This window comes from Trichoderma camerunense (genome assembly GCF_050948025.1).
Source record: "Trichoderma camerunense strain CBS 138272 chromosome Unknown V8C40scaffold_6, whole genome shotgun sequence".
NCBI lineage: Eukaryota > Fungi > Ascomycota > Sordariomycetes > Hypocreales > Hypocreaceae > Trichoderma > Trichoderma camerunense.
In genome coordinates this window covers 326,027-350,590 of record NW_028145364.1, presented here as the reverse complement: position 1 = coordinate 350,590, position 24,564 = coordinate 326,027, and the positions used below count along the sequence as shown (strand labels likewise).

Below are 24,564 nucleotides of genomic sequence, written 5' to 3'. Positions count from 1 at the left end.
TATCTGCACCCGGATTTCTGCCACTTGTTTACGGATACCAATGCGACGCATTGGCGAATCAGGCATCACACCAGGAGACCATCTAATTGGCGTGTGATGCCTTTGTTTTATTTCTATCTTTTCATTTGTCTTTTTTCTCATCTTTTTTTTATTTCTTTTGTCCTTGCTGGATTGGAGGCTTTACAGGGCTACGAATCTCGGCTGGAACGACGGGATACACGAGATCTTTCCAGTCTGGCGTTTAGGGAGTGGGATTTCTTCCATTATTCAAAGGGATTTCATCAAGCTTGCGTTACGTTTAGCCTTCCTTACTTGGCTTTCATTGCCGATTGCGAGGGGAAGCAGCTGGAGCTTGGTCTTATCACGAAAATAGGCACAGGCGGGAGGGAAGGAAAGGATGGCAATCACGCGGCTTCGCGCGGTGGTTTAGTATTGTATAAATAGGCCCTATTTCATGGTGATGATATACCCATTCGATAGCACTGTGGATCTTTGGTTGAATACACGAAATTCATTACAACAACTTGTTCGAAAGTGTCTTTGTGTTGTTTCTCATTGTTTCTCAGCACAGCTCTGCATGGTCCCTGATGATCCCTCTGCCTACTGCCTTTACACGACTCATGGTGCATTAGCAGTTGGCTCTATGGAGTAGGAGGCAAGGAGAGCTCAGGAGAGATGGAAACCGAAAGGCCAGCCAGCCGAGTTATCCAACGGCGACGATCAACGGCGCTGATGCCCCAAAGAGGTGGGTGAAATTGAGCGGAGGCGCCGAATCGGATTCTATCAAAGTTGCTGTCTTGTGATCGACACAAGTTTGCGGGAGAGGCGTGTCTAGGGAATATGGCAAATTGCTTAGACTGCTTAGCTTCTACGCTTGGCTTACATGTAAGCTCTCTCTCTGCATACACCGCAGGCTACGGCTGATGGATGTTTTCTAACTACTGTACGCTACCTAGTATAAAAAAAAAAGGGATAATATGCATACGCGAGGTAGAAAAAGATGGAGCAAGGGGATTGAATTTGGGATAAAAGGAAATTGATTGATTTTCACTTCCCCTCTTTCTTTTGATTGACCTTTCTGGCTATCTCGTTGTAACGCTGCGGTGAGGATATATGGATATCAACCACGCTCGGCTGAATGCAAAGTTTATATGAAATATGGGAATTTCGATGATTGGAAACAACAACGATTGGGATGAAAGGACGAAGTTGCGTGTGTACATGGCCGGGGGACGATCATTTGCTCGAGTAGGAATGGAGGGCGCGTTTCAGAGTCGACACATCACTGCTTGATGTGGTATAGGAGGACCCGTCGAGAAATGTTGTCAAGACCGGACAAGCTTTTGTGGGGGGTAGTACTCTGTAATGCCAAGTTGCGTACTCTGTTTTCTTTCTTTTGCTTAAATGGAGAAAGGGTACAAGGGAGGCGAGAGGGAATTGTGGGTTTTTGGATTTCTGGATGAAGATTATGGAGGAGTGGGTATTGGTATGTATGGGTAGGGGTAGGGTAAAAGTGATGTTTGGATGGGTTGGATGGGCGAAGCGAGGTGTGGTTTTTGGTTTTTGGGGATCGACGAAACAGCTAGTACAGATCTTTATGTTATGATGTAGGAGATGGACATGTTTTTGAATGCTTCAAGAAGGTAGTCATAAGCGGTTGTTTCTATACTAGTACTACCTACCTGTACCAGACAGGGTTGCTTACATCTATCTGGCGGGCTCCTCTTTATTTTTCTTTTTTTGATATACACGCGCAAAACTGCGGGTTGGTGGGCACGGCATGAGGAGAGAAGAAGAAGAAGGTGTGGTGATATGGGGAGGCTGAACTGGTGCCACGATGACGGGATTGCTTTCATTCGAAAAGTTGATTGAGGAGAAAGGGGACCGCATACGTAGGGGGATCGTCCAAGGGGGGGCTCTTTTGCAGATGGGATGAATCTGGCTACCAGCTACGAATGCTGCATCAACTGGCTTTACCTAAACTGGGAGGGCTCAGTTGACGCTTTTGGCGGTGATGTGCAGTTGTATCAAAAGCTTGTTTTTTCTGCCGAGGCAACTTTCTAGAGCTGTTTTTGATGTTTGTTGTGTTGGTCATATTGCTTCGTACGTATGTTTTGTTTTCCTACGTGTATACACGTGAAAGTTCAAGTGTTGGGATGATGTGAGCCATGTGATGCCGTTACTGATACTGGTGGGAGCACTAAAAGCTTCGCGAATCTCGATGGCAGTATCTTGACCAAATTCATTCAGCCGGCTACGGTAAAAAAAAGAATAACGTGGACGGTCTCGAAAGGGAGTGTTGCAACGCTATGACAGCATTCTACGTATGTGGTGACGGAGAGCCGTTTGATAGAGGTGGTGGTGGTGGTGCAAGCAGCATCTACCTACACTATGTATGTGGCTCGCGGCGAATCACAGGCTGCCGTTATCAAACAATGGGAGGCAAAGAAACGCCCGTCACCGTTTTCTCACAGGTGCACACACACGCACAAAACATAGTTAGACACAGACACAAGGCAGAAAGGGAAAAGGAAAAGGGACGGCTTGCAACCTCCGACGAAAGTGGCGTTTTGATATTGGGGTCCGTTTTGTGCAAGCGGCCGTTTTTTTTTTGGTGGTAGCCACTGCGTTTTTTGGGCGCGGAAAGATTTGGTGGGAATAATTTCTGGGAACTAGAGATTGGAGAAGGGGGGGAACTTTTCTAGTGCATGTCAGGCGCCAGAGTTTTTGTGTTTCTTTCTGCGCTTCTTCTTGTTATTTTGGTATTCTACAAATTGATGGATGAATAGTACTAGGTACTCATCTGCATTTTTACTCTGCATTTGGTGTTGTCGTCAAGGTGTGCTATAACTGCCGGCTGCATGGGTCGGAAGAATGCTGGCACCGTATGACGAAGGAAACGCACATCGGCCGTCCAATTACATGAGTAGCCCGCCGAAGAATGCCCTTTGCAGTTATTCGCACCATTCCAAAAGAATAAAAAGAAGCACAATACAGTACAGTACGAGCACACTCACTCGCCAGCCAACGAAAACGACTGGGGGAGCAGCAGCACTTTTTGCCCATACTGTACGGTGTACTTGTGTGGTGCACAGGCCAAGTACACAGTGCCTTTTCATCTTCCACCTTCTTCTCTTTCGTTGATGAACGAACAAGACAGGGGTCTGGGGGGGCGTGCATCTAAAACAAGCTTTGCCCGCGCTGGGCTTTTTCCTTCCCGTCGAGTTTGTTCGAAAAGGGGGCTGTTTTGGGGGATGCTCTCCCCCGGCCGCAGTGACGTCGGGGGCTATTTTTCGTTGCCATGTGGGAGGTTGAAGATATGTATCATCGTAAGGAAAGAAAAGGTTCCTTGCCCCTTGGCTTGCTAGATTCCCTGTTGGCACTGACTGGAGCCCCCTCGCAGGATGCTGCTGGATACTGCTAATAGAACTTACCACTTACACCACAATAATACGGAGTATGCTAGCAGTAGTATTATTTCTGCCTAGAATACATGTACCTATAATATTATATCAGTGGGGTTTCTCACCGGGTTACCTCTCCCGGACTGGGCTGGTATCAGCCAAGAAACAACCAGCTCGCAAGGACAGACAATCTCATGCTTGAACCATGAATAAAGACCCAGAAAAAAAACAATCAAGCATTAAACGGTACTGTGGGCCGAAAAAGCTTCTTTCTTTCTTATGCCGCTGACAAGGAGACGGGAGGAGAAAAAACCAGCGGCGGGAAAAAAAAAACCTGCGACCTTCCTGTCTTAGTAGTTGACATGTTGACATGCCCGCACTTGTTAAGGATCTGATGTAGATTAATACCTGTCAAGGGAGGTACTCGCAATAGCACGTATTGATACGAGAATTAAGGGATCAAATTCTTACTCTTCTTTTTTTACGCTTTTCTACTGTATTCCTCTTCAGCTTCTCTGTTTAGGGCAGTTGCGTGTGCTGCTGGCGAAAGGGGGTGAAGAGGAGTGGGCAATCCAAAGAAAAGAACCGGGGGGCGCGAATCAGGGGAAAGCGGACTTCAGGGGAGCGAGAAATAAAAAAGCATTGCGTTTTTTTAGCCAAGATGCATCGGATCGTATCGGATCGCCCGCCTTGTCATCTGGGTTTAATGCGGTTCCCTTTTTTTGCTGCTTTGTTTGTCGTTGGCGGCCTGTTTGCGGTTAGTATTTGGAGACTGGGAAGAGCTTGGGATTTTTTGGCTGATTCATGCCGAATGTAAGGGCTTTTGGTGGGACTTGATATTTTTTTGATTGATAGGTGGGATTAGTGCCGTGTTAGTTGGGTATTTGTTTTTGATTGAAGTTGCCTCTGGTGCTGTAATTCTCCGTCCGCTATGGAGTATCAAGTCCATACTAGAGATACTAATAGCTACAGGTACATTCCCGAGACAGTCTGCACAGACCTCGACTGTGCCATATCTTCAACAGTGAAATGTACCTGGGTATAATTTCAAAACAAGAGCAAAAACCTGATTTCAGCCACTCAATTACATATGCATCCCTCTCCAAAAAAGAAACAAGGACAGCAATTCCCCAAACGCAGAAGGCGCGCGCCGTGGAGGAGGCTTTCCCTGCCGTCGAAGCGCTAGTCCCCAACTAGAACTAGCGCCTTTTGTCGAATGGACCCGGGTGACGTCAGTGGATGCGGCACAAGGGTCCCCTCGCATGGCGCTAAGGTCCCCACATAGTATGGATCTCGAAACGTCATTCTGTAGCGCCGTCATTGGGCAGCGGCTTCATTGCAGGATTGTGCTTGCGTCTGCTTGTGTGCGGGTCTCGGGAATACGACTGTGTACGAGCGACACGCGCGATGTGTGAGTGGTGACTGTACGAGGATGCGAGTGCCGAGGCGAGGGAGAAATAGGTGGAGGTTCTTTTGGTAGAGATTCCTGTACGAGTAGTGATACAAGCTGAATTGGAAGACTCTCTTAGCTTTATCTGAGTAGTACTACTTGTAAATTAACGGCACCTCCTTTTTCAAGGTCCATTGAGGTAGTGTAGATCTCTCCTTCGTCCTCCCGTCTCTCCCCTCTCTCCTGGATATTAAACAAAAAAAATCCCCTAGCATTTTGATTGATTTTGATATTAAATCACTGATATGTGACAGCCACGCACTGTGACGCAGATTCCCGAGCCACAAGTACCTGCGGAGCTGCACACAGTGCGACCCTGGGCTGCAGGCAAAAGGCATGGACAAGTACCAAATGTATCAGACTGTGATCCACTGAAGCTCCAGGCTGGCATGCGCTGTATTTCCCCGGGCCACAGCGCTTGTTTTGGAGGCCACGATGCTAATGGACTGCACTGTATTCCTCCGTCCGTCAACAGCGCTTGGAGATACGTGCATCTGCGTCTATCTAGTCATACTGGCGTTGGGAACTTTCCAAGTTCTCATGCACTTACTAGACAAGTTCATGTTAGTCCAGCAATTGGCGGAGCCTCCATTCTGTCAAACCGTTTCCCCTTGGCTTCATTTAAAGAGTGCCACTGACGTTTCGTATCTTGAAAAGAAAAACGCCGCAAACGAAAAGAACAATAAAGTGGACGGGAGCCACCCACGCTGTGGCTTTTCCTCTCCCGCGCAACTGATGAGTACCTGATGATTGCGTGGCGCCGTTTTCGAAGGCTTCCAAAAGAATCCAGTTTTTTCTTCCATGAATTCATTTTAACGATTCAGGTTCTGACTTTTGCTATGTCGACGGAGGGACGTGAGCTTACAAGAAAACGGGCGGAACTTCCTTGGTGGGAGATGCCCACCCATCTTTTGCGGCCAGCGCAGCCACCGTCATCATATTTGCCGTTTCAGATGGGGAGGGCTTGGAATAGGGTAAGATGATTGATGCACACTGTATCGGGCCGTGTTTACTTTTTTTTTATTCTTTCTCTTTGTTGCAAATCTGGAGTCGTTCTGGTTGAGACTTGAACAACGTGTGCTTTGTGGCAGAAACACAGTCTTTGATGCAGATAGGTCGACATGACAAGACCCCCTGGCTGCTAAAAATAGGGAGTGCAGGGAGCTCATGTCAAATGAATTTCATATCAAAAAAAGAAAGGCGACGCCGATATCACTCAATTGCCTCTATATTCGTATGCTTAGTGGTCTACATTGCTGTTATGTGCATCAAATACATGATGTTCTAGGTTAAGAACATGAGGATGGCAACATAGTATCAACCATGTAACATCGAATAACCGATTGACAACCATGAGCCTCGGCTTGAAACAACAAGAGAACTTTCATACTCGGATATACAGCACGCACACAAAACACTTGCTCAGTTGGGCTAGCTACTCTAAAAATAATCTGTAACAAGCCAAGCCAGGGCCGCGTCTTCTCTTTTATTTTCTTACCAATCCTTTCCGTAAGCCACATCATCCAGCAACGCCCAGTGTTTACACATCGCCATTATCTTTGGCTCATTCCACATCATTGCTTGCTAACAGGGTCTGCTCCATCTCAAAATCTCTTTTTTCATGATTTCTTTCTATTTTTAGTAGGTGTCTGTATGCAAGTCGCATGTCTGCATCACAGCCATATTTCAGCGTCTCCATCGCCCACGTATCAGAAAAGTGGACATTTACCTCCCGTCATTAGATACAGGGTAATATAACATCCATGGATAATATACACATCCTCACCCACAAACTCATACACATCGACACAGTATCTCTTGGATAAACCAACTTCCGTCTCTTTTGCCAAGCATCCAACAGATCCAGCACTCTTCTTACTGTATCTAACCCGTTGTCCTCCCTGTGGATGATGGATATAGCGTATTAATCAATCTCGGACTGCGCGTCTCCAGTAAATCCCTGCTCCGCTTCGAGTTTCCAAAACTGCTTCGCCCCCCTCGGTAGGTCCGGGGGAAGAAAGGAAAAAACAGAGAGCCTAATGGGATTATACGCCAAGTACAGCTAAGCTGCCGCTGTCTAATTAAAATGACGGAGATATTCGCACAGACGGCCGATGTTGGCATATTACGAACCAAACCGCTAGATCTTTTTACCAGGGGACCCTTTTTCGCTGGCCCTTTTGGACCCCTGGTGACAAGAGACCCGCCAGCATAAGCTTTTTGGAATTGGAGTAATATGCTATGGGAGGGGACTAATATCATCGAAGAGCACTATAATAGCTTCATCTGGGGTACTAAATTTCCCTTGCTAGCAACTTTTCGATATTACTTGTATATTGCTATGGCCTCTAAAGTAGTCTATTTTGTTTCTATACTTGGGTGCTTGCAGATTGGCAGATTGGGGAGAGTGTTTGTCTATATTAATTGTTTCAGGTTGAGATTGCCTGATAGAACTACGACTACGGAACCCACATCAAACATGTCAAATGACTTGGCGACTGGGCTCGAAATGGTAGGAGCTGCGCAATACGGAGCGCACAAGTTCTCGTATATCGTACTTTGGCGTGACGGAGAGCCTCACGCAACGTAGCAGCAGCTCTAGCGAAGACCTGGCACTTAGGACAAGTTGTTCATTGCATCCACTCATCTCGGCTTTTTTACTTTGAATCGTTCTAGCGCTTCGTGTCATTTCACAGTTTGAAGCAGCCGTGTTTGTATACTCAGCTTTGCTATGTGGTGGGAGTACAAGCACTTACTTGAGTGATCGATACTGATTTCGTAATATCTGATACTATCACTATGTTCCCCAAGCATTTGTTACTACTATTGTGAATTGTTAATTCGAGACACGGGATGTGGGATAGCAAACTTGGGACTGGTACTGACGGCTCTTCCGCTCATCTACTGAACAGAAACGACTATATTGATGTAACACGATGAAATGTATACAGACAAATGTATGTTGAAAATACACAATTTTCAGAAACATCGTAGCAATCGCCTGATACGGCGCCAAGTAAACATTGTAAGCAAAATAAATGTCCATCAAAGAATTGAGGTTGTTCAAATCTTTTTTCATGATGAGGCTTCTTGAGACAAAACACCAACTCTACAGAAATCTCAAACAGACATCTCCAGTGAAGATGACAATGTTGGTAGGACATCTCGCCGTCTTCACCAAACAATCAATGAAAACACATCACTCGATAGACTCAGTGATATAATCACGTTGACGACATTCACCTCATCAAGCCCACAACTACCCGCAAATTTCAAAATCGTCTTCAAACATTCAAACATTCAAGCATTGATCCTCAACACCTCTCGCGAGACGCATTACTATTTAATAAATTCTATCATTGCCAACCAGATTCTCCTTCTCTCAGATTAGGCTGCTCCTATTCTATCCCCATATGCCCAGTCCCAGGCATCTAACCTGCCGGCGAGAGGGAACACTTCCACTTTTCTGATTCCACGTCAGCTTCCTCTAATCCCCCCAAAATCAAAACCTGCTCCTATCTGCGGCCAATTCCAAAAGAGAAAACGAGAAAAAAACACGATATAGAACCGCAACAGTCTTTGTGCCGGAGACTGTTTGAAATATATGATACATTTTGAACGAGACCGTAAAAAAGACGGTCAAAAGAGGGAAAAAAAGACCATTGGAACTGGGTATCAAGGTCAAAACCCAGAGGCGTCTATGCGGGAAGAAAAAGAATAAAAGAGATAGGTTAAAGTATTAACCAGTAGTCATAACCTCGTAATGGCGGGAAAAAAAGGTCTTTGAAAGAAAAGCAGGATATTAAAGGGGTAATGGCATTGTTGCGAGCCACTCTCCTCTGACTTTTCGACCCTTTCTCCCTCCTTTTGTTTTTATGTTTTTGCAAATCTTTTGAGAATGTTCCAAACTCCTATCCAAACGCCGGACGCTGAATCGGATATGTATGCTGAAAAATTATTATCACGCTGTAGAGCTGTAGCCTCACACGTGCGGTGCTTCCCCAGGCCGGGTTCTCTCAAGCTGCTCAAGTAGTTCACGCGGCGGTATCCGTTGAATGCCGCTTCCACGATCATACATGGACGTTGGTGCTGGAGTATATCCTTCGCGCTTCTTGCGTATCCGATCTAGTACGATTCCTGAAACGACGAGGATGACTATGAGTGCTAGTGAGATGGCGAGGCCGATAAGGACAACGAAGACAAGAGGCAAGTGGTGACCTGTTGAAGAGAACGTTAGTAAGAAATGGGAAATTATAACGGGTACGAGGGAAAGGTGAAACATACCACTAGACGTAAAGAAGTTGTCCTTTTGCGAGAATACTCTGGCAATGCTTCCGGCCCCAGTGTCCGTGCTGGTAAGAGCATAGGGCAGGTAGTCAGTGCCGTTGTAAATAACAGCCGAGGCCATTCCGACATTGGGGAAAGGGATGGAGCCCGTGAGCATCAATACCTCCCGGTCATCGAAAAGGTTTGACTTGGCGTGGGCCTGAGTCACAGTAAAAACCTGCAAGCTTTGGACAACGCTGCCCTCGGGCGGTAGCAGCTGAGGGGTCTGCCACTGTTTGCCGTCATACTTCATAATGAAGGTAGATCCGTTGGGTGAGTTACCAGAGATCCAGATCTGACTGTTGTCATTTGAGCCGGCAGTGATGGCGTTGACAGGGCCGGGGATCTGACTGGCGCCGGCAAAGTCCGTCCAAACCTGCTTGTTGGCATCGTACAGGGCAAGGAATCCTGTGCTGGTTCCGTTGGTACGCAAATCACCACCAGCAATGAGTTGAGATTTGCTGTACCACATGAAGCTGCTGACTCGTCCAGCCAGGGTGCTGCCAGGTCTTGACCATTGAGCAGTGTCGGCATCATATGTGCAAACACCGGGGCAGTCCAGAGCGCCGGCCTTCTCGAACGAGCCGCCTGCGTAAATCTCTGAAGTGTCAGGCCGAACAGTGACGACGGATAGTGTCTGATTCCCGCCGAGGAGCGACGCAGGTTGCTGACTGGAGAATGATTTGGAAGCAACGTCGTAGGCGATAAGTCCGCTGACGCTGCTGCCGTCAACATTGCCGGTGACATTTCCACCTGCGAAGAGGACGCTTCCGTGAAAAGCGACACTGGTGAAGACGGATGATGAGGATATGCCAGACTTGAGTCCGCTGATGCTGTTGTTGTTGGCACCATCGATGAACACCAAGTTATTAATGGTAGAGCCATCGGAAGCTCGAGCGGAGAAGTGACCTGCGAGAACTGTGATGTTGCTGCTACTGCTGTTTCCGGTGTAAAAGGCTCCCGTGAGCACACCGGATGTGGGCTGTTCAGAGAGATCTCGTCGCTGGTTGTCAGTCGATTGACTACCAGGCTGGATATGGACCGGGAATTGACCCAATCCTTGGTCGCTCAGCATCACGGCACCATTGGCCTCCAATTGCGAAGATTCGATGGAGCCTGCGAAGAGGGAATTGCCAGTGGTGAGGTTCAGCTGAGAGGCTGTGAGCATGCCACCAAAGTCAGGAGTCGGGCCATCTAGATTCTGCAGCCAGTTCTCTCTTGACAAGACCCAAACCGCAAAGCCGCCGACAGGAAGTGCTTGAGAGCCGCTAAAGGCCTCACACTCAGTGAAGGAACCTGTCAGAGCAATGGCATCCTCAGTCACGGCGCTAATATTGACCTGGAATGCCACGACCTGCTCAACCCTGCCATTGACGCCTGCACCCAATGGGCTCCAGTCCTGGCTCTTGGTGTCATAAACCGCCACATGATTCAATCCGCTTTTCCCGTTGGATCGCAGGTTTGTAAAGTCTCCGCCTACGAATAGCTTCGTGTCTTGGAGATACATATCCAGCACTTGACCGTTGAGACCCCCGTTGAGAGGCATGATCTTACCGCTGGTGTCGATGGCGACGAAATTCTGGTGCGCATCCGAGGTAAAGTTGCCGCCGATATAAGTGACATCGCCAGAGGTTGCAAGAGAGTTGACGCCCGTGTTATGATCGAAGCTTGCACCAAGCTGGTTAACTGCCGAATCGTCAAGGCTAGATGTGTCAATCTTTACTTGACTTGGGTCAAAGTCGAAGAGGCCGTTGAGGTTTCCAGTTGAGTTGAGGAGGGTGAAGCCGACTTTTTGAGCGACAAAGGTCATTTCAGTCAAGTCTTGGCCATCGAGGGGGGTCATTGTGACCTTCGGCTTGAAGGTGTCTGAGGTTCTTTCGATATAACCAAAATAGATCTGATCATACTTGTCAAAGTTGTTGGTCTGGTAGATGGAAGTTGTAAAGTTTGATTGAATGGTGCCACTCGACATGATGCCGGTGATATTGACACGACCTCTAGTCTGGCATGAGCCATCAGGAACGCAGCCTGGGGTATACATGTTGATAGAATAGTTGCCAGATTCGATGATGTTGGGCACGAAAACGACGGATGCTGATTTGGACGAAATGGGGCCGGTAAGCTGTGCTGTCAGATACTTTGAATCGCTCTGCAAAGAAGGCGACTGCTTCCAAGGCCCGGTTGCGGTGGAGCTGGAAGGGAAGGTAATGTTGCACGCTGGCTCATTGAAAGTGTTGATGGCGTAGGAGAACATGTTGTCTTCAAACAGTTGCACACTATTGAGACCAGCTCCCTTTCCGTACCAATCTGAAATGTCGATTTGGAAAGAATTCATGCCAATTCTATTGACGAAATGAAAGTCTTGGAACTGAACCTTGGGGTCGTGGCTCAACGGGCACTCGCTTGTGCAGCTCGAGTTCTTTCCTGTAGCAGGATCGATATAGGTAAAGTTCATGATGCCGTTAAGTGGTAGGGCAACGAAGCGGAAGGTTTTTGTGCCCCGTCCATCTTGATGCGTATTCCACAACCGCAGTTTGGTGGGCTCAAATCCAAAGTCAAAGGCGGCCTGCCAAGAGCCAGGAGCCTCGTCCTGGGCCAACCAAGTCTTGCCTGAGCCCCCAAGACCATCAGAGCAGACGACATTCTTGGGGTCGTCGAAGCCCTTGGTCGAAGCGGAGCCGTCAGCGGAGACATTTGCGGTAGAAAGATTGATAGCCTGTCCATCCGCCTTGTTTGGCGCAGTGACGTTGCCCAGTCCAGTGAAGCTCCCGCCGAAAATGATGTGGCCATTGGATGCCTTTGTAATGGAGCTAACCGGGGCATTGAAGCCAGCAAAAGGTAGATTTGTGAAGTTGCCGTCAACCTTCCACGCAATAGCATTTGTCGAGTTACCCCCCTTAAGGTTTCCGCCCACGTAAACTATTCCCTTGGCATCGTCGCACAGCAGTGCATTGACCTCGCCCTCGAGTCCCTCAAGCGGCGTAAACGTGGTTGTGTTGGCGTTGTAGAGGGCGAGGGCCGTTGACTTGATACCGTCCATACTGGTAAAATTACCACCCAACAAGACGCCCTCGGCACCATCCTTGAGCGTCACCGAGCACATGGCCAAAATCGACGCGTCGGTTGCGGCAATGGGAGCGAGGGCGCCATTTGGTAGCTGTGTCAGCAGGTATTCGCTGCCATTTGTGCTCAGGGGCTGTGCGATCTGCTCCTGAAACTGGTAGAGCGAAATTCCATTGAAGTCTCCGGCTATCCCCACGCTCCCCAGCTGGGAGAAATCGAGGTTCGCAGAGGGAGCTGCTGTGATGTTGAAGGCATGCGAAAGCGAGGGCGCAATAATTGCTAGCGACGCAATGCTCGAGCGCAAGGGATGGGGGCGTCGCGCCGCCCGGCGTCGTTGTGAGGATAATCGCATGTTGTTTTGGGCGCGCGCTAAGGAGAGATGATAATTCGAAATGATGACGAAGTTCTAGAAGGCGGAACGGCGCAGATTCGGAGCGACAGACGACGCGAAGGATGATGGAAACGTCGGAATCGATGATGTTCTAATGGTCATTTCAGGTGTAGACAAACTTGAGGGCGCGGGTTGAGGCTATCGCATCACGGCGTCTAGGTTTGCGTGCGTGGTGAATTACGAGTAATGTAATCAATCGATCGATGGCTGGGCGGCAAAGTCGACTCGACAGGGAGGCAGAGGCAGAATTAAAAATAAAGTAAATAACGGCTGGACTGGGTATCGATCGAGAGGGAAACGAGCGTAACAATGAATCTTGAAGCCGAAGCAGCGCGCGAATTAGGAAATGCTCGGGCAGTGTCTCGTCGCCTGCGATGAGTTTGGTGATGGGGGCAATTGGACTGGATTTTTGATGGAGCAGGACGAAAGTGGCTGCTGGTTGGGCTCGAGAAGGAAAAGCAAGGAATGCGCGAAATTGCTCTTGTTGCTCTTCTCTCTGACTTGGCCAGGGCGGCTAAGCCTTATAAGGTTAGTGGCTCTAGGCGGGAGAGGCGCTGAAATCAGGAACGCTCCAGTGCAGTGCGAATGGCTTCCAGTGGTTAGTTTTTGCTGGAGTTACACTGCTTGGGTAGAGAAGCAGCCCAAAGTTGATGCTGTCGAGCGGTGTGGTTGCTGCTGGCCGGGAACGAAGCGAGATTTGTGCACGACGAGATCGAATCGGCCTGAAGCCTCTCACCAGCACACGTACTTTGTGCTCAGCCTCACTAAAATATCACACTGCTGTACAAGGTCCCGTGCTGTAATACGACCTGGACCGTTGGTGCGATAGAGCTTCGTGCGACAGTCTGATGATTTAGCGGCAACTAGTAAGGAGTCGAGAGAGTACAGTACAATACGAATATGTATGACTAAACTCGACGGGATCAAGTGAATGGATCGTGAGCTGTTTGTCAGCCTTGAAACGAGGGCACAAAGAAAGACAACACGGGGTAAAAAAAGAGTGACAGAGGCACTGTTAGTGAGCCTCGAAACAAATGAACAGGGCTAATAATCCCTCTCCACCGACGGCATGAGACGCTACAAGCAAGGCTCTTCTATTATTATTTTCAAGAGAGTAAAAAATGAGCAGATGGCAAGCCTTTTACCGGAAACACCCCTGGCAGCGTTTGCGACTGTGAGATGCATCGGAGCACGGCTCTTTTCCACGCGGAATTCCTATTCGCGGAATGCGTCGTTGCATCATGTCAGGGGCACAGCACAGAGCATCGGTCCACTCTTGCTTGGCCACCAAAAGATGCGAAACGCTGCTACTGCTATAATACGACCTGCATGGAAACAGAAACAAAGTCTCCGTCGATCCAGTTTATGAAGGTTCTACGGAGTCCTGGGAGACGGGCCCGGAAGAGATCCGAAAGAAGCACAACACAATCCACGGATCACTCATGGGTGAACTCTGGAATCATCGCTTCGACATGCCTATTGCTCATCACACTCAGAAGCCGTAGCTCTTGGGTCCCGCAACCCATGTCACCATTGTTTGTTTGCTGTTGCAAACCGAGGCCGTGCATGCCATTGACATAACACCCACTTGCTGATCATGCCATGAAAACAATGGTCCAGGCCCGTTTATGCGAATGCCCAACGTCCCCCCGATGGCATTGAGTAGAAACAAGCTGCCATTGGTGAACGCCGTTCGTTTCACACAGGATCTCGCTGCAAAGCACGGGAGCGTCGGGTCGAGTACCTTTAGAAGGGGTAAACTGGGTGACATGCCCTTGAGATCCATGAGCTAACCACGAAACACTCACTGCCGCAGATGTTTCCCATCTGCGTAGCCTCATTCTATAGATAGCCATGCCAATGAGCAAGAGCTTTATTCACACAATAGAATGAACAGGAGCACTGAGAAATCATTCATTCGTACCTGTATTTTCTCAAAACAAACAACAACTGCTCGACTCTTCATTGGGCCTTGTCTTGCTGCGACGCCCACTTTGTCTTATACTCCCTTGGACTCTCAAAGGTCTTGGGATCTCCAGCCCACATTCCCTTGCGCTTCCTCTTCGCCTTGGCCTCGGCCCTCTCATATCGCTCCTTCAGTCCCCCGAATTCGCTGCCAGACTTTGCCTCGTAGACGGTGGCTAGCCCGCTCTTGATCATCTCCAAGCCGACATTCTTGCGCAGCAGAAACCGGCGCACATAGACGGTGGCCACGATCCGCTGGTACTGGTCCGTCTTGTAAATGTACGCACGCACATTTCGGTTTAATATGTACTTTCGAAGCCACTGCAGGGCCTCGTCTGAGTAGGGCTGAGCTGGGTTTCCAAAGTGCGCTCCCTCTGGCGCATCAATCGCAGCAATGCGAATGGGTATCTATGAGTAACCCTCCAGGTTAGCAACCACATCTTCTTGATAGAAGCAAGGGAGAAGGAAAAAAGAGATGGTCCTCACAGTTCGTCCCTTGAGCTCTTTTCTCGTCTCAGGGACCTTTCTCAGCCATCCCCAGCCCACGGCTCTTCCCCCGGGCGTGTGGAACAGGTGAAAGTTGTCGCCGTCGCCAACGCTCGTCACCCTGCCAAACAGACTCCTATTCCGAAAGAAATTGGGCCGCACGTAGGCAGCGCCTGGGATTCGGCGCAGGTAATTCGCATAAAGCTGCAGCGCCGCAAGGCCTACCAGGGAGAACCCGACCACGGGTGCCCATTCTTTGGCGGCTGCTAGCGGACTCGAATCGTGAGTGCCCAAGGAATCCGGCCATGAGACGGGCCGCTTCTTGGGCTGATCGTCATCGCCTGCGCGCTTGTCGGGTGCTGAGGCTCGAAATGGCCATACCATCGTATTTGCGACCAGTAGGTCGACTATGCTGAGTTTTGAACGGCAGGCCGAGATATGAGGCTGGCCGCTAGTCTATGTTCCACAGTATGTAAAATCATGGATCGGTTTTATAGTGGCGTGTTCGCTGTAACAGTGCCGCACAGCGAGTTCTCCGCAGTGACATCGAACGAGTATCAGCAAGACTGTAAAGACGTCTACTGCGGCGAACAAAGAACAGAGCTGGCAAATGACATCCAACGACATATTAGTTTTTGCAACCTGCCTTGGGAAATCAAGATTGAGAATTTTACGCAAAGCAAACTGCAAGAATATCGCCAGAGTTTATGGAAAAAGGATTCATGGCTATATGTTTCCCATCATAAAATTCATCTACACCTGCCAATAAGTCACAAACCTCAAAACTAACCCCCTGCTCTAACGAGAGGCTACATCTACTCAACATGCCATACCTAAATCTACAATTGGCCGGAGAGGGAAAAGAGGTATGAAGCTCTACTCTTCTCTTTAGCTGCCCTGCACCTTGAATGTCCTGCCACTGGCCGTCTTCCGTTCCTTTTCCTCGTTCTCTGGGCGTGCGCGGCGCAACACTTTGCAGTTGTCAGTACACTAATCACAGAGACGCATGTCGTATTGGACTCACCTTGCAGGAAGTCTGCGGTTCGCTTCCTCATTCGGGAGTGGATGTATGCCTTGGAAGCCTTGATGTGGTAGTGGAAGTTGTCTCGGAAAGTCTGAATGTGGGAGATGACAGACGCCATCTTCTGGGGGGTGAGGTGCCTTGGGAAGAGGACTTGGACGAGTTAGCACAACCAAGTCTATAGTAGTTTGATAGCCCATCCTGTATTTACCGAATGTGACGTATCCAATTTCTCCAGATCCAGTATCTCGCACGCCGGGGACGCCCTGCAGCTCAAGCGGGGGGTCGTTTCTGAACAGCACCTGGGGTGCATTCTGAATGGCTCGTCTTCGTGCATCGACAAACTCCTGGATAAAGACCTTTCCGTACACCCTGTCGGTTTCCTCACGGAAAATTGTGCTGAAGATGACTGTGACACGATCGTGACTAGCCTTGATGTAAATGGCCTCCTCCTCTCGGTAGTGGATAGCCTTGACCTCGCCGCCTTCCATCACGCCCTTGGGGGCATCTTCCGAGCTAAACTTGGATGCCTCCTCTTTCAGCGTATAGTGCTCCTGGTATGCCTCCTCGAACGGCGCAGCCATTGCGTGGCGCTTCAACAGGGCGAACTGCATCGCCAACGCGTCGCGTTCCTCTATGTTCCCGAGTAAGCTTGATGACCGAGAAGAAAGAATGCTTCTGTGATTCGCAATGGCCTACCCTTGGACTCTGGCAGGTTCTCTAGATCAACCAGTACCGAGAAGTCGTAGCCGGGCTCGACCGGAACGACATACTGGCCATATTCGCGCTGGAGAACCTGCTCCGCACCGTATTTGGCTAGGTCCTTGAAGCAGCGGATCTGGATGGAGAGTAGAATCTTTGTCTTGACCTCAGGAGTCGAGATGTGGAATGTCACGCCGTCGAAGTCGGATACGGTCTGGTCGATGTGTACGGGCGGGGCACTATGCCGCAGTCAGCTCGGCTCATCCTCAGGGCAATGGGCCATTTCGTACCCGGAGAATCGTTCGGTAAGCACCGACTGAATGAGGGCGTTTTGGTAGTCGAGAAGAAGCATCGTGGCGGCTCGGTCGTGGCAACTGCTGGTGTGTCTCTCCGGATCGTCTTGGAGCTGGTTGACGACTCCGACCCCCGTGGTGGGGCTGAGCTACGTTGCTGAAGACGTCAAGCTTGGGGGGCAGCTCGCCACGTGACAGCACTGAGCTTTAGCGCTATCGTAGGTAAGCAGGCCACTGTAACACAGCGGAGGAGCGCTAGCTGAATCTCTGTTATCGATAAGCGCTTCGAAAAAAAATATCCATACCCGCGCAATTGGCTAGCAGTGGGCGTGTAAATGCAAGTTCCTTTGGCAAGAACAAAAGCCAGTATTCGAGGTTGACATCGACAATCATGGTCAAATCATACCTGTGAGTGGCTTGAGAACTATTGGCGAGTAATACCGAGGCAATATACTGATAATTGGCACAGCAAGTACGAGCACGCCAAATCATTTGGCACAGTCCTGTCCGGCTCCTCGAACCTCGTCTGGACATCCAAAGACCGAACGGGCACTGGCGCAGGCCAGGCCATCACGGCCGCAAACGAAGAAGTCTTGTGCTGGGACATCAAAAAGGGTGAATTGACCGGCCGATGGAGAGATGAAAGATGCTCTTACCCCGTCACTGCCATTGCGCAGAGCGGCGTGGACAAGGACATGTTTGCTGTGGGATACGAAGACGGAAGCATTCGTATCTGGGATAGCAAAATCGCCACGGTTCTAGTCAATTTCAATGGACATAAATCTGCCATCACGCATCTCGTCTTCGACAAATCCGGAGTGCGACTTGCCAGTGGCTCCAAAGACACCGACATCATTGTCTGGGATCTCGTCGCTGAAGTGGGACAGTTCAAGCTGCGCGGACACAAAGACCAGATCACAGGACTCCGATTCTTGGAACCCGAATCCCAAGTAAGCGACGAAGATGGAAACAAAGCCATGATACTCAACGGCGAAGATGCGCCTGACGGATTTCTTCTGTCGACCGGCAAAGACTCTCTTCTCAAGCTCTGGGATCTGTCGTCAAGGCACTGCATAGAAACACACATCTCGCAAACGAATGGTGAGTGCTGGGCCCTTGGCGTGTCTCCAGACCTGAGCGGTTGCATCACGGCAGGCAACGATGGAGAGATGAAGGTGTGGTCATTGGATTCTGAGGGACTGGCCTCGACTGCCCAACGGGTGGAGGTAAACGCCTCCGCGCAATTTCTGCAAGACCGGGGAACTCTGTTTCGACAAAACAAAGATCGAGCAACTGAAGTTATTTTCCACCCTCAGCGAGACTATTTCGCCGTCCATGGCTCGGACAAGAGCGTTGACATATGGCGCATTAGATCAGAATCTGAAGTCAAAAAAGGTCTCGCCCGAAAGAGACGACGAAGACGAGAAAAGCAAAAGGATGCCAAGAACGACGATGCCGACATGGAGAATGGAGATGAGGCCCAGGAAGACGTATCAAAAGCAGACATTAGCGATGTATTTGTTCAATTCGTCATCTTAAGAACAGGCGGCAAGGTCCGTTCGATGGACTGGGCTGTACCAGCTGGGCAAAAGCAAATCCATCTAGTGGTGGGAACTACTAACAATCAGCTGGAGTACTACAATGTACAGCCCAAGGAGAAGAGCGAAAAGAAATCAAAGGATGATATCCCAGACTACACCAAGGCATTTTCAGTCGAGATTCCTGGACACAGAGCTGATATACGAGCCCTGTCACTAAGCTCAGATGACAAGATGCTGGCATCAGCATCCAACGGCTTGTTGAAGATTTGGAACATCAAGACCCAGACGTGCATCCGAACTTTTGAGTGTGGATATGCTCTTTGCTGTGCATTCCTTCCTGGAGACAAGGTCGTCGTCGTGGGTACAAAGAACGGCGAACTGCAACTGTTTGACGTTGCGTCGGCCTCTCTCCTAGACAGCGTTGAGGCACATGAGGGAGCCATCTGGGCGTTGCAAGTTCACCCCGATGGCCGATCCGTCGTGTCGGGAAGCGCCGACAAGAGCGCCAAATTCTGGGACTTTAAGATTGTGCAGGAACAGGTTTTGGGAACAAAACGAACGACCCCCAAGCTCAAGCTTGTGCAGTCCAGGACACTCAAGGTTTCCGATGATATTCTCAGCCTTCGGTTTTCACCCGATGCCAGATTACTGGCAGTATCACTTCTCGACAGCACGGTCAAGGTTTTCTTCGTGGACTCGCTCAAACTATACCTCAACCTCTACGGACACAAACTACCTGTGCTGAGCATGGATATCTCGTATGATAGCAAGCTCATTGTTACCAGTTCAGCAGACAAAAACATTAGGATCTGGGGTCTCGACTTTGGTGACTGCCACAAGGCCTTGTTTGGGCACCAAGACAGTATTCTGCAAGTTGCCTTCGTTCCCCACAACTCCGATGGCAACGGCCATCACTTCTTCAGCAGCGGCAAAGATCGAACCATTCGATACTGGGATGGAGACAAGTTTGAGCAGATTCAGAGGCTAGATGGTCACCACGGTGAGATTTGGTCCATAGCCATGAGCCACAGCGGAAACTTCCTCGTCACCGCCAGTCACGACAAGAGCATTCGCGTATGGGACGAGACCGACGAGCAGATTTTCCTGGAAGAAGAACGGGAAAAGGAAATGGAAGAGCTGTACGAGAGTACCCTGACGGCTTCTTTGGAGAAGGACCCTGAAGGGGGCGACGAGAATGGCGAGGTTGCCGCCGCGGGAAAGCAGACCACGGAGACGTTGATGGCTGGTGAGAGAATAGCAGAGGCTCTGGAGATGGGCATGGCGGATTTGAACCTGCTAAAGGAATACGAGGAGGCCAAGCTCACGAACCCTCACGCCATGCCTCCGCAGCGCAACCCGGTTTTCCTTGCCCTGGGCAACATTACCGCCGAGGCCTACGTCATGTCTGTGCTGCAGCGCATCAAGGCTTCTGCTCTACACGACGCTCTGCTGGTGCTTCCGTTTGCCTCGGTTCCCATCCTGTTTACGTTCATCAACATCTTCGCCATGCGGTCGATGAATATTCCTCTTACATGCCGAATTCTGTTCTTCATGCTGAAGACACACCACAAGCAGATTGTGGCCAGCCGAACGATGAAGGTCATGATGGATGGAATTCGGACCAACCTGCGAGCAGCCCTGAAGAAGCAGAAGGATGAGATGGGAGTCAATATTGCTGCGCTCAAGGTGGTGGGCATGCAGATCCGAGACAAGAGCGTCAAGGAGTACGTTGATGAGACGTGGGAGGAGGAGAACAAGGAGCGCAGCGCCAAGAAGCGAGCCTTTGTACATGTTGCCTAAGTGAGAACGGATGTTGAGAGTGTGAAAGGAGTAGCATTGCATATATAGATTCACTGGGGATGTCCTGCCATGTTGCGGGTTTAGGAGTCATTCTGGATTAGGATTCGAATAATTAAAGAAATCATTTTGCAATATGTGTGTTTATGTACTTTGAATGGCCATTCGATTATGTATTTATTCTACTGTAGCCTTCCTTGCCAATATTGTCATGATACTTGATCATGATAGCTCTCCTACTCACAAGTTTCTCTTCATTTGCACACAACACGTGGCTCCAGCTTCAATGATAACGATAAATTAAATTTTTGAATAGCTCTTTTAAATCACTTCGTTGATTTACTCTGGTCTTTCAAAATAGCCAATGAATCTGCCTCTCTTCAATCTCCATGAATTGAAGATCCATCTTGTCTCGCCCAAAGGTACCCAAATCCAGCATCACGTGACCCCAATCGCTCAACACCTCATTCAGTACCAACTCAGCGTGGGGACACTCGCTCATCATGAGCTGTGACAATTTCACCCATGATAATCAACCTGAAAAGATATCTAACGCCCCCTCACAAAATCCTTATTAAAATCTAAAGCAATTCGAATCTCCGATATCACCTGAAAGGCTGCACACCGTCGTTCTGAGCACTGCGAAACTTCTTTTTTGGACCTCGAAAATTCACCCCGCCGCCTGGACATAGCTTTGAGAAGAGCAGCTGAATTCTGTCATCATGCTCTTCTTCAGGTGAATCTTTTCCCCCGCGATACTTCTTGTCAGATGATACACTAGTAGTGGACAAGTGGTAGAGAGAATAGATGCTGATTCCTTGGGTACCTAGTTTCTTCAAGACGCTCATCGACCATGAGGTCACCGTGGAGCTCAAAAACGACATCCAGCTCAAGGGCATTCTGAAAAGCGTGGACCAGTACCTCAACATCAAGCTCGATGACATCCAAGTAGTAGAGGAGCTCAAGTATCCTCACCTGGTATGAAGCCTTACTTAGGGTTCTCTTTGTTGGTGTGGCATGACTGACGAATATTTGTAGAGCTCCGTCAAGAATGTCTTTATTCGTGGATCCGTTGTGCGATATGTTCACCTTCCTGCGGCGTCGGTTGATACTCAATTGCTGGAGGATGCTACTCGAAGAGGTAAGATCTATATGTGGCGGGAATATCACGTATCAGAGACTAACTGTGGCTACAGAAGCTGCAGCACAGCAGGCGAAAGCGAAATAACGGATCTTTGGTATGACGTGTGGTTACTAGCCAAGGAAGAGATATGAGATAGAAAGGGAAAAAGAAAACAATTAAACACCTGTATTCCTGGATCGGAGCATCGGAGTGTGATGGAATTTACATATGATGGATGGTCACTGGGGGTTGTTGCAGATATAAAGCAGTCATTTGGCGTTTCTCATGGCACGGGCAACGGACCGCCGGTTTTCTCACCAGCATCACTTTGGACGTTTTAATAAAGCTTTATAATATCCAGCTGGTTCGTTTTGGATTTTACCACCAAGCTCCACCTCCTTCGCCAGCTTTGCCTTGCCACAGCTGGGAATCGTTTTTATGCTCGTCATCTTCTCCCTCGATCAACGGTCTCACCAATCCTCCCTTTCTCCTCTCAGTCATCCATCGATCTATCCAACCCTTCATTCTCTTTCTCGACTGATCGCTGCCAACGTTGACAGTGGGTATAACTTTATCAATGCGTAAACTCATGACAAACATGGCCAGCTCCCGAAAACTGCTATGCTCGGAATAGGGAACGCCAAAGCACATGGCCTCCTTTGTGCTACCCCTCTGAGCCACAAGGTCTTTCACCCCGAATCTTGTCCTCCACCCTTTCCCATGAAGAAGCTGCTGGGTCGATATGCTACTTGGCGGTGTATTGGCCCCGATAGCCTTGCCCTTTCCAGGCCGAAAGTTCCACCCGCTGGGACGGAAGCCAACAATGCGGCTGAAATGCGGCCTGTAGCTGTCCAGATACTCTTGCAGCGTTTCTGCGCGAATCTCCATGAGCATTTGCATATGGACTTGGGCTTCGACAGGATCAGACGTCAACAGCGAGGTCAATTCTGGATCATCGAGCTGCTTGCATATCTTTATTTTCCCCGGGGATGCAAAAATCTTGGAGCCAAGGGCTTTGGCTATGGCTACGCAAATCCTCTCCTTGCCGATGGAATAAGTACCGCATATCACCAGAAGGCGCTGTTTAGGTCTGGATTTCGTCTTTGATTTAGTGTCATCTTCCGATGGTTTGTCACTTTGAAAATATTTGCTCATGGTCCCTGTCTCGGCAGATTTCTCAGATCTCTGCCAGACATCATCAGCGCAGTTGGGATCAGCCGACATGGATCCGCACAGGTCTGCACAGGCTTGGATGACGTCTCCCTGAGGAGGGAAGGAGTATCGTGGATTCAAATACGTTGTATCGAGGTAGCAAATGTCAATCCGCTGCTGTCTTGATTTACCCGATATTGAATCTATTACATCGGGTCTGAGTAAGGGATGCTGTACGTGCTCTGGACAAGCCCGAAAATCGCCGCAATGCAATATTCTCTTTGCTCGCTTGTTTGGCCCATTGCCAAACGATTTTTGGAAGAGAAATAGAGAGCTCCCGGGACAATGATTGGCAGGCATCATTGTGACGGTTGCGCCCTCAGTCCCGGGAACGTCATAGGGTTTCTCAAATTCCAGTTCAACAACCCATTTGGCCGCAGTTCGGAGCTGTTGTTTGACCAAGCTGCCGGTTACCTTGCTGCAATAGATTGGACCGTGTCGCCAGTTTACGGTAAGCCCGATGTAATGGTCGCTGTGGAAGTGGCTCAAGAAGTAGGCCTGACATCCTTCAACAGCGCCATAGCGAAATGCGTCGACGCATATTGAGAATCCCGGCATGATTTTATAAAATGGACATGTCCGTTCGTATGCAGGTCGGCCCCGAGACGCAGTTTCTGCTGCGGCCGCTGTAGCCCAGGCCGAATCTTCCGCATTTCCAGACATGAGCTTAGAAAAAGCACTCTTGGTCGTTTTCTCAGTATTAATCTCAAAAGGATTTGCTTGGCCAGGTCGAGGGACGGCAGCTCGAGCAAATCTTTTGCTAATTTCCATGGCCTCCACTGAATCAACATCCTTTGGCGCGGCGTCTTCTTTCGTGGGTAGTGGAATGGGATTGCCATCGAGACATGAATTGACATGTCGCGTGGCTTCGTCTGGAGATATACCGAGCAAGCTGCCGCCACAAAGTGGGCAGTTCTCGACCATGGCATGATTATCCAACAGGTCGTCGAGATCGTCGCCAGGAACTCCGGTCTCTTGGGCTTCAAGTCGGGCCTGCTCTCGCATGAAGCGCATTTCCCGCATCTCTTCACCTTCAAACTCGTCTATTTCAAAATCGTCCAAGTCAGCGAAGTCCCCCAGTTGGTTAAATTGAATATCGGTCGAGGTTTCCTGCTCGAGCAGCGGCGGCGGTTCATACTTGACATTGACATCCTGGGCTTCCGCGGTCTCACTGGATGGATCCGGCTGAGCAGATGGAGGTGATGGAGCAGCAGCGTTGGTATTCTTATTATGCGGCGGTGTAACAGGCTTGGGGCTATTGTTGTCGTTGTCGTCAACATCGTCATCTTCGCTGTCAGAATCCATGACAAAGGGCGTCTTGATCCGAGGCCTAGGTTTCTTTGGTTCGTCGCCGTTTTCAGGTTCAATCGGCTTTATTGGGCTATCATGAGGAGATGCTTCTAATGCATTCGCCGCTTTCTTCTCTGCCGCTGGTTGGACAGGATCTTTGCTGACCCTCCTCTTTTTATTCGGAGCTTCAACCTCATTGAATCGATTTCCATCGTCACGGCCATATAAGTCATCCTTTTCAGCTGTTTCCGCAGGTACCGCACCGACAAAGAGCGAATCTTCTGGTTTCTCCGTCTTCTGGAAGAAGCTTAGGATGCTGGCGTTGGGCTTGGCAGGTTTCTTATTGAAGCTTGAAACCGCGGCTGCCTTCTTCGGCGTATTCACCCGGTTGGTCTTTGTAGAGGTGACCATGATGGCGGATGCTGAAGCTTCGACACAACAGCACCGGATTCTGCTTGCATGCACGGTTTCTCCGTTAACGTTCTATTACACGTCTGCAC

General features: G+C 49.4%; 6 protein-coding genes across 6 annotated transcripts; 2 read left to right on the top strand and 4 right to left on the bottom strand.

Annotated features, from left to right (window-relative positions):
- Positions 1 to 8,117: 8,117 nt before the first annotated feature.
- Positions 8,118 to 12,787, bottom strand: V8C40DRAFT_186371 (cortical protein marker for cell polarity-domain-containing protein). Its single transcript, XM_083211796.1, has 2 exons — positions 9,139 to 12,787; positions 8,118 to 9,072 (listed from the first exon to the last, which is right to left on the bottom strand). The coding sequence occupies exons 1-2, from the start codon at positions 12,593 to 12,595 to the stop codon at positions 8,837 to 8,839; spliced, it is 3,693 nt and encodes a 1,230-aa protein (XP_083074705.1). The 5' UTR covers positions 12,596 to 12,787; the 3' UTR covers positions 8,118 to 8,836.
- Positions 12,788 to 14,596: 1,809 nt separating this feature from the next.
- On the bottom strand, positions 14,597 to 15,469 carry V8C40DRAFT_274028 (thermonuclease family protein; the record flags this gene model as incomplete). Its single annotated transcript, XM_083220562.1, has 2 exons — positions 14,597 to 15,007; positions 15,086 to 15,469. 2 exons carry the CDS (start codon positions 15,467 to 15,469, stop codon positions 14,597 to 14,599), a joined length of 795 nt encoding a protein of 264 aa, XP_083074704.1.
- A 264-nt stretch (positions 15,470 to 15,733) lies between these two features.
- Positions 15,734 to 17,250, bottom strand: V8C40DRAFT_240455 (Arp2/3 complex, 34 kd subunit p34-Arc-domain-containing protein). The gene is made up of 5 exons (XM_083214807.1): positions 17,099 to 17,250; positions 16,806 to 17,047; positions 16,318 to 16,740; positions 16,110 to 16,259; positions 15,734 to 16,056 (listed from the first exon to the last, which is right to left on the bottom strand). Exons 1-5 carry the CDS (start codon positions 17,158 to 17,160, stop codon positions 15,974 to 15,976), a joined length of 960 nt encoding a protein of 319 aa, XP_083074703.1. The 5' UTR covers positions 17,161 to 17,250; the 3' UTR covers positions 15,734 to 15,973.
- Positions 17,251 to 17,436: 186 nt separating this feature from the next.
- On the top strand, positions 17,437 to 20,641 carry V8C40DRAFT_240454 (snoRNA-binding rRNA-processing protein DIP2). Its single transcript, XM_083214806.1, has 2 exons — positions 17,437 to 17,509; positions 17,571 to 20,641. Exons 1-2 carry the CDS (start codon positions 17,493 to 17,495, stop codon positions 20,440 to 20,442), a joined length of 2,889 nt encoding a protein of 962 aa, XP_083074702.1. The 5' UTR covers positions 17,437 to 17,492; the 3' UTR covers positions 20,443 to 20,641.
- Positions 20,642 to 20,949: 308 nt separating this feature from the next.
- V8C40DRAFT_240452 (Sm-like protein LSM2) lies at positions 20,950 to 21,910 on the top strand. Its single transcript, XM_083214805.1, has 4 exons — positions 20,950 to 21,175; positions 21,270 to 21,417; positions 21,478 to 21,580; positions 21,636 to 21,910. Exons 1-4 carry the CDS (start codon positions 21,162 to 21,164, stop codon positions 21,665 to 21,667), a joined length of 297 nt encoding a protein of 98 aa, XP_083074701.1. The 5' UTR covers positions 20,950 to 21,161; the 3' UTR covers positions 21,668 to 21,910.
- On the bottom strand, positions 21,880 to 24,545 carry V8C40DRAFT_240450 (DNA repair metallo-beta-lactamase-domain-containing protein). Its single transcript, XM_083214804.1, has one exon. The coding sequence runs from the start codon at positions 24,473 to 24,475 to the stop codon at positions 21,941 to 21,943; it is 2,535 nt and encodes an 844-aa protein (XP_083074700.1). The 5' UTR covers positions 24,476 to 24,545; the 3' UTR covers positions 21,880 to 21,940.
- Between the last annotated feature and the right edge of the window lie 19 nt (positions 24,546 to 24,564).

Coding starts and splice junctions, on each gene's coding strand:
- V8C40DRAFT_240452 (XM_083214805.1), top strand. Junction 21,418..21,477: donor AGCTCAAGTATCCTCACCTG/GTATGAAGCCTT, acceptor GAATATTTGTAG/AGCTCCGTCAAGAATGTCTT. Junction 21,581..21,635: donor GGAGGATGCTACTCGAAGAG/GTAAGATCTATA, acceptor CTGTGGCTACAG/AAGCTGCAGCACAGCAGGCG.
- V8C40DRAFT_186371 (XM_083211796.1), bottom strand. CDS start 12,595: ATGCGATTATCCTCACAACGACGCCGGGCGGCGCGACGCCCCCATCCC. Junction 9,073..9,138: donor CAACTTCTTTACGTCTAGTG/GTATGTTTCACC, acceptor TCTCTTCAACAG/GTCACCACTTGCCTCTTGTC.
- V8C40DRAFT_240450 (XM_083214804.1), bottom strand. CDS start 24,475: ATGGTCACCTCTACAAAGACCAACCGGGTGAATACGCCGAAGAAGGCA.
- V8C40DRAFT_240455 (XM_083214807.1), bottom strand. CDS start 17,160: ATGCTTCTTCTCGACTACCAAAACGCCCTCATTCAGTCGGTGCTTACC. Junction 17,048..17,098: donor CTTACCGAACGATTCTCCGG/GTACGAAATGGC, acceptor ACTGCGGCATAG/TGCCCCGCCCGTACACATCG. Junction 16,741..16,805: donor GAACCTGCCAGAGTCCAAGG/GTAGGCCATTGC, acceptor TCGGGAACATAG/AGGAACGCGACGCGTTGGCG.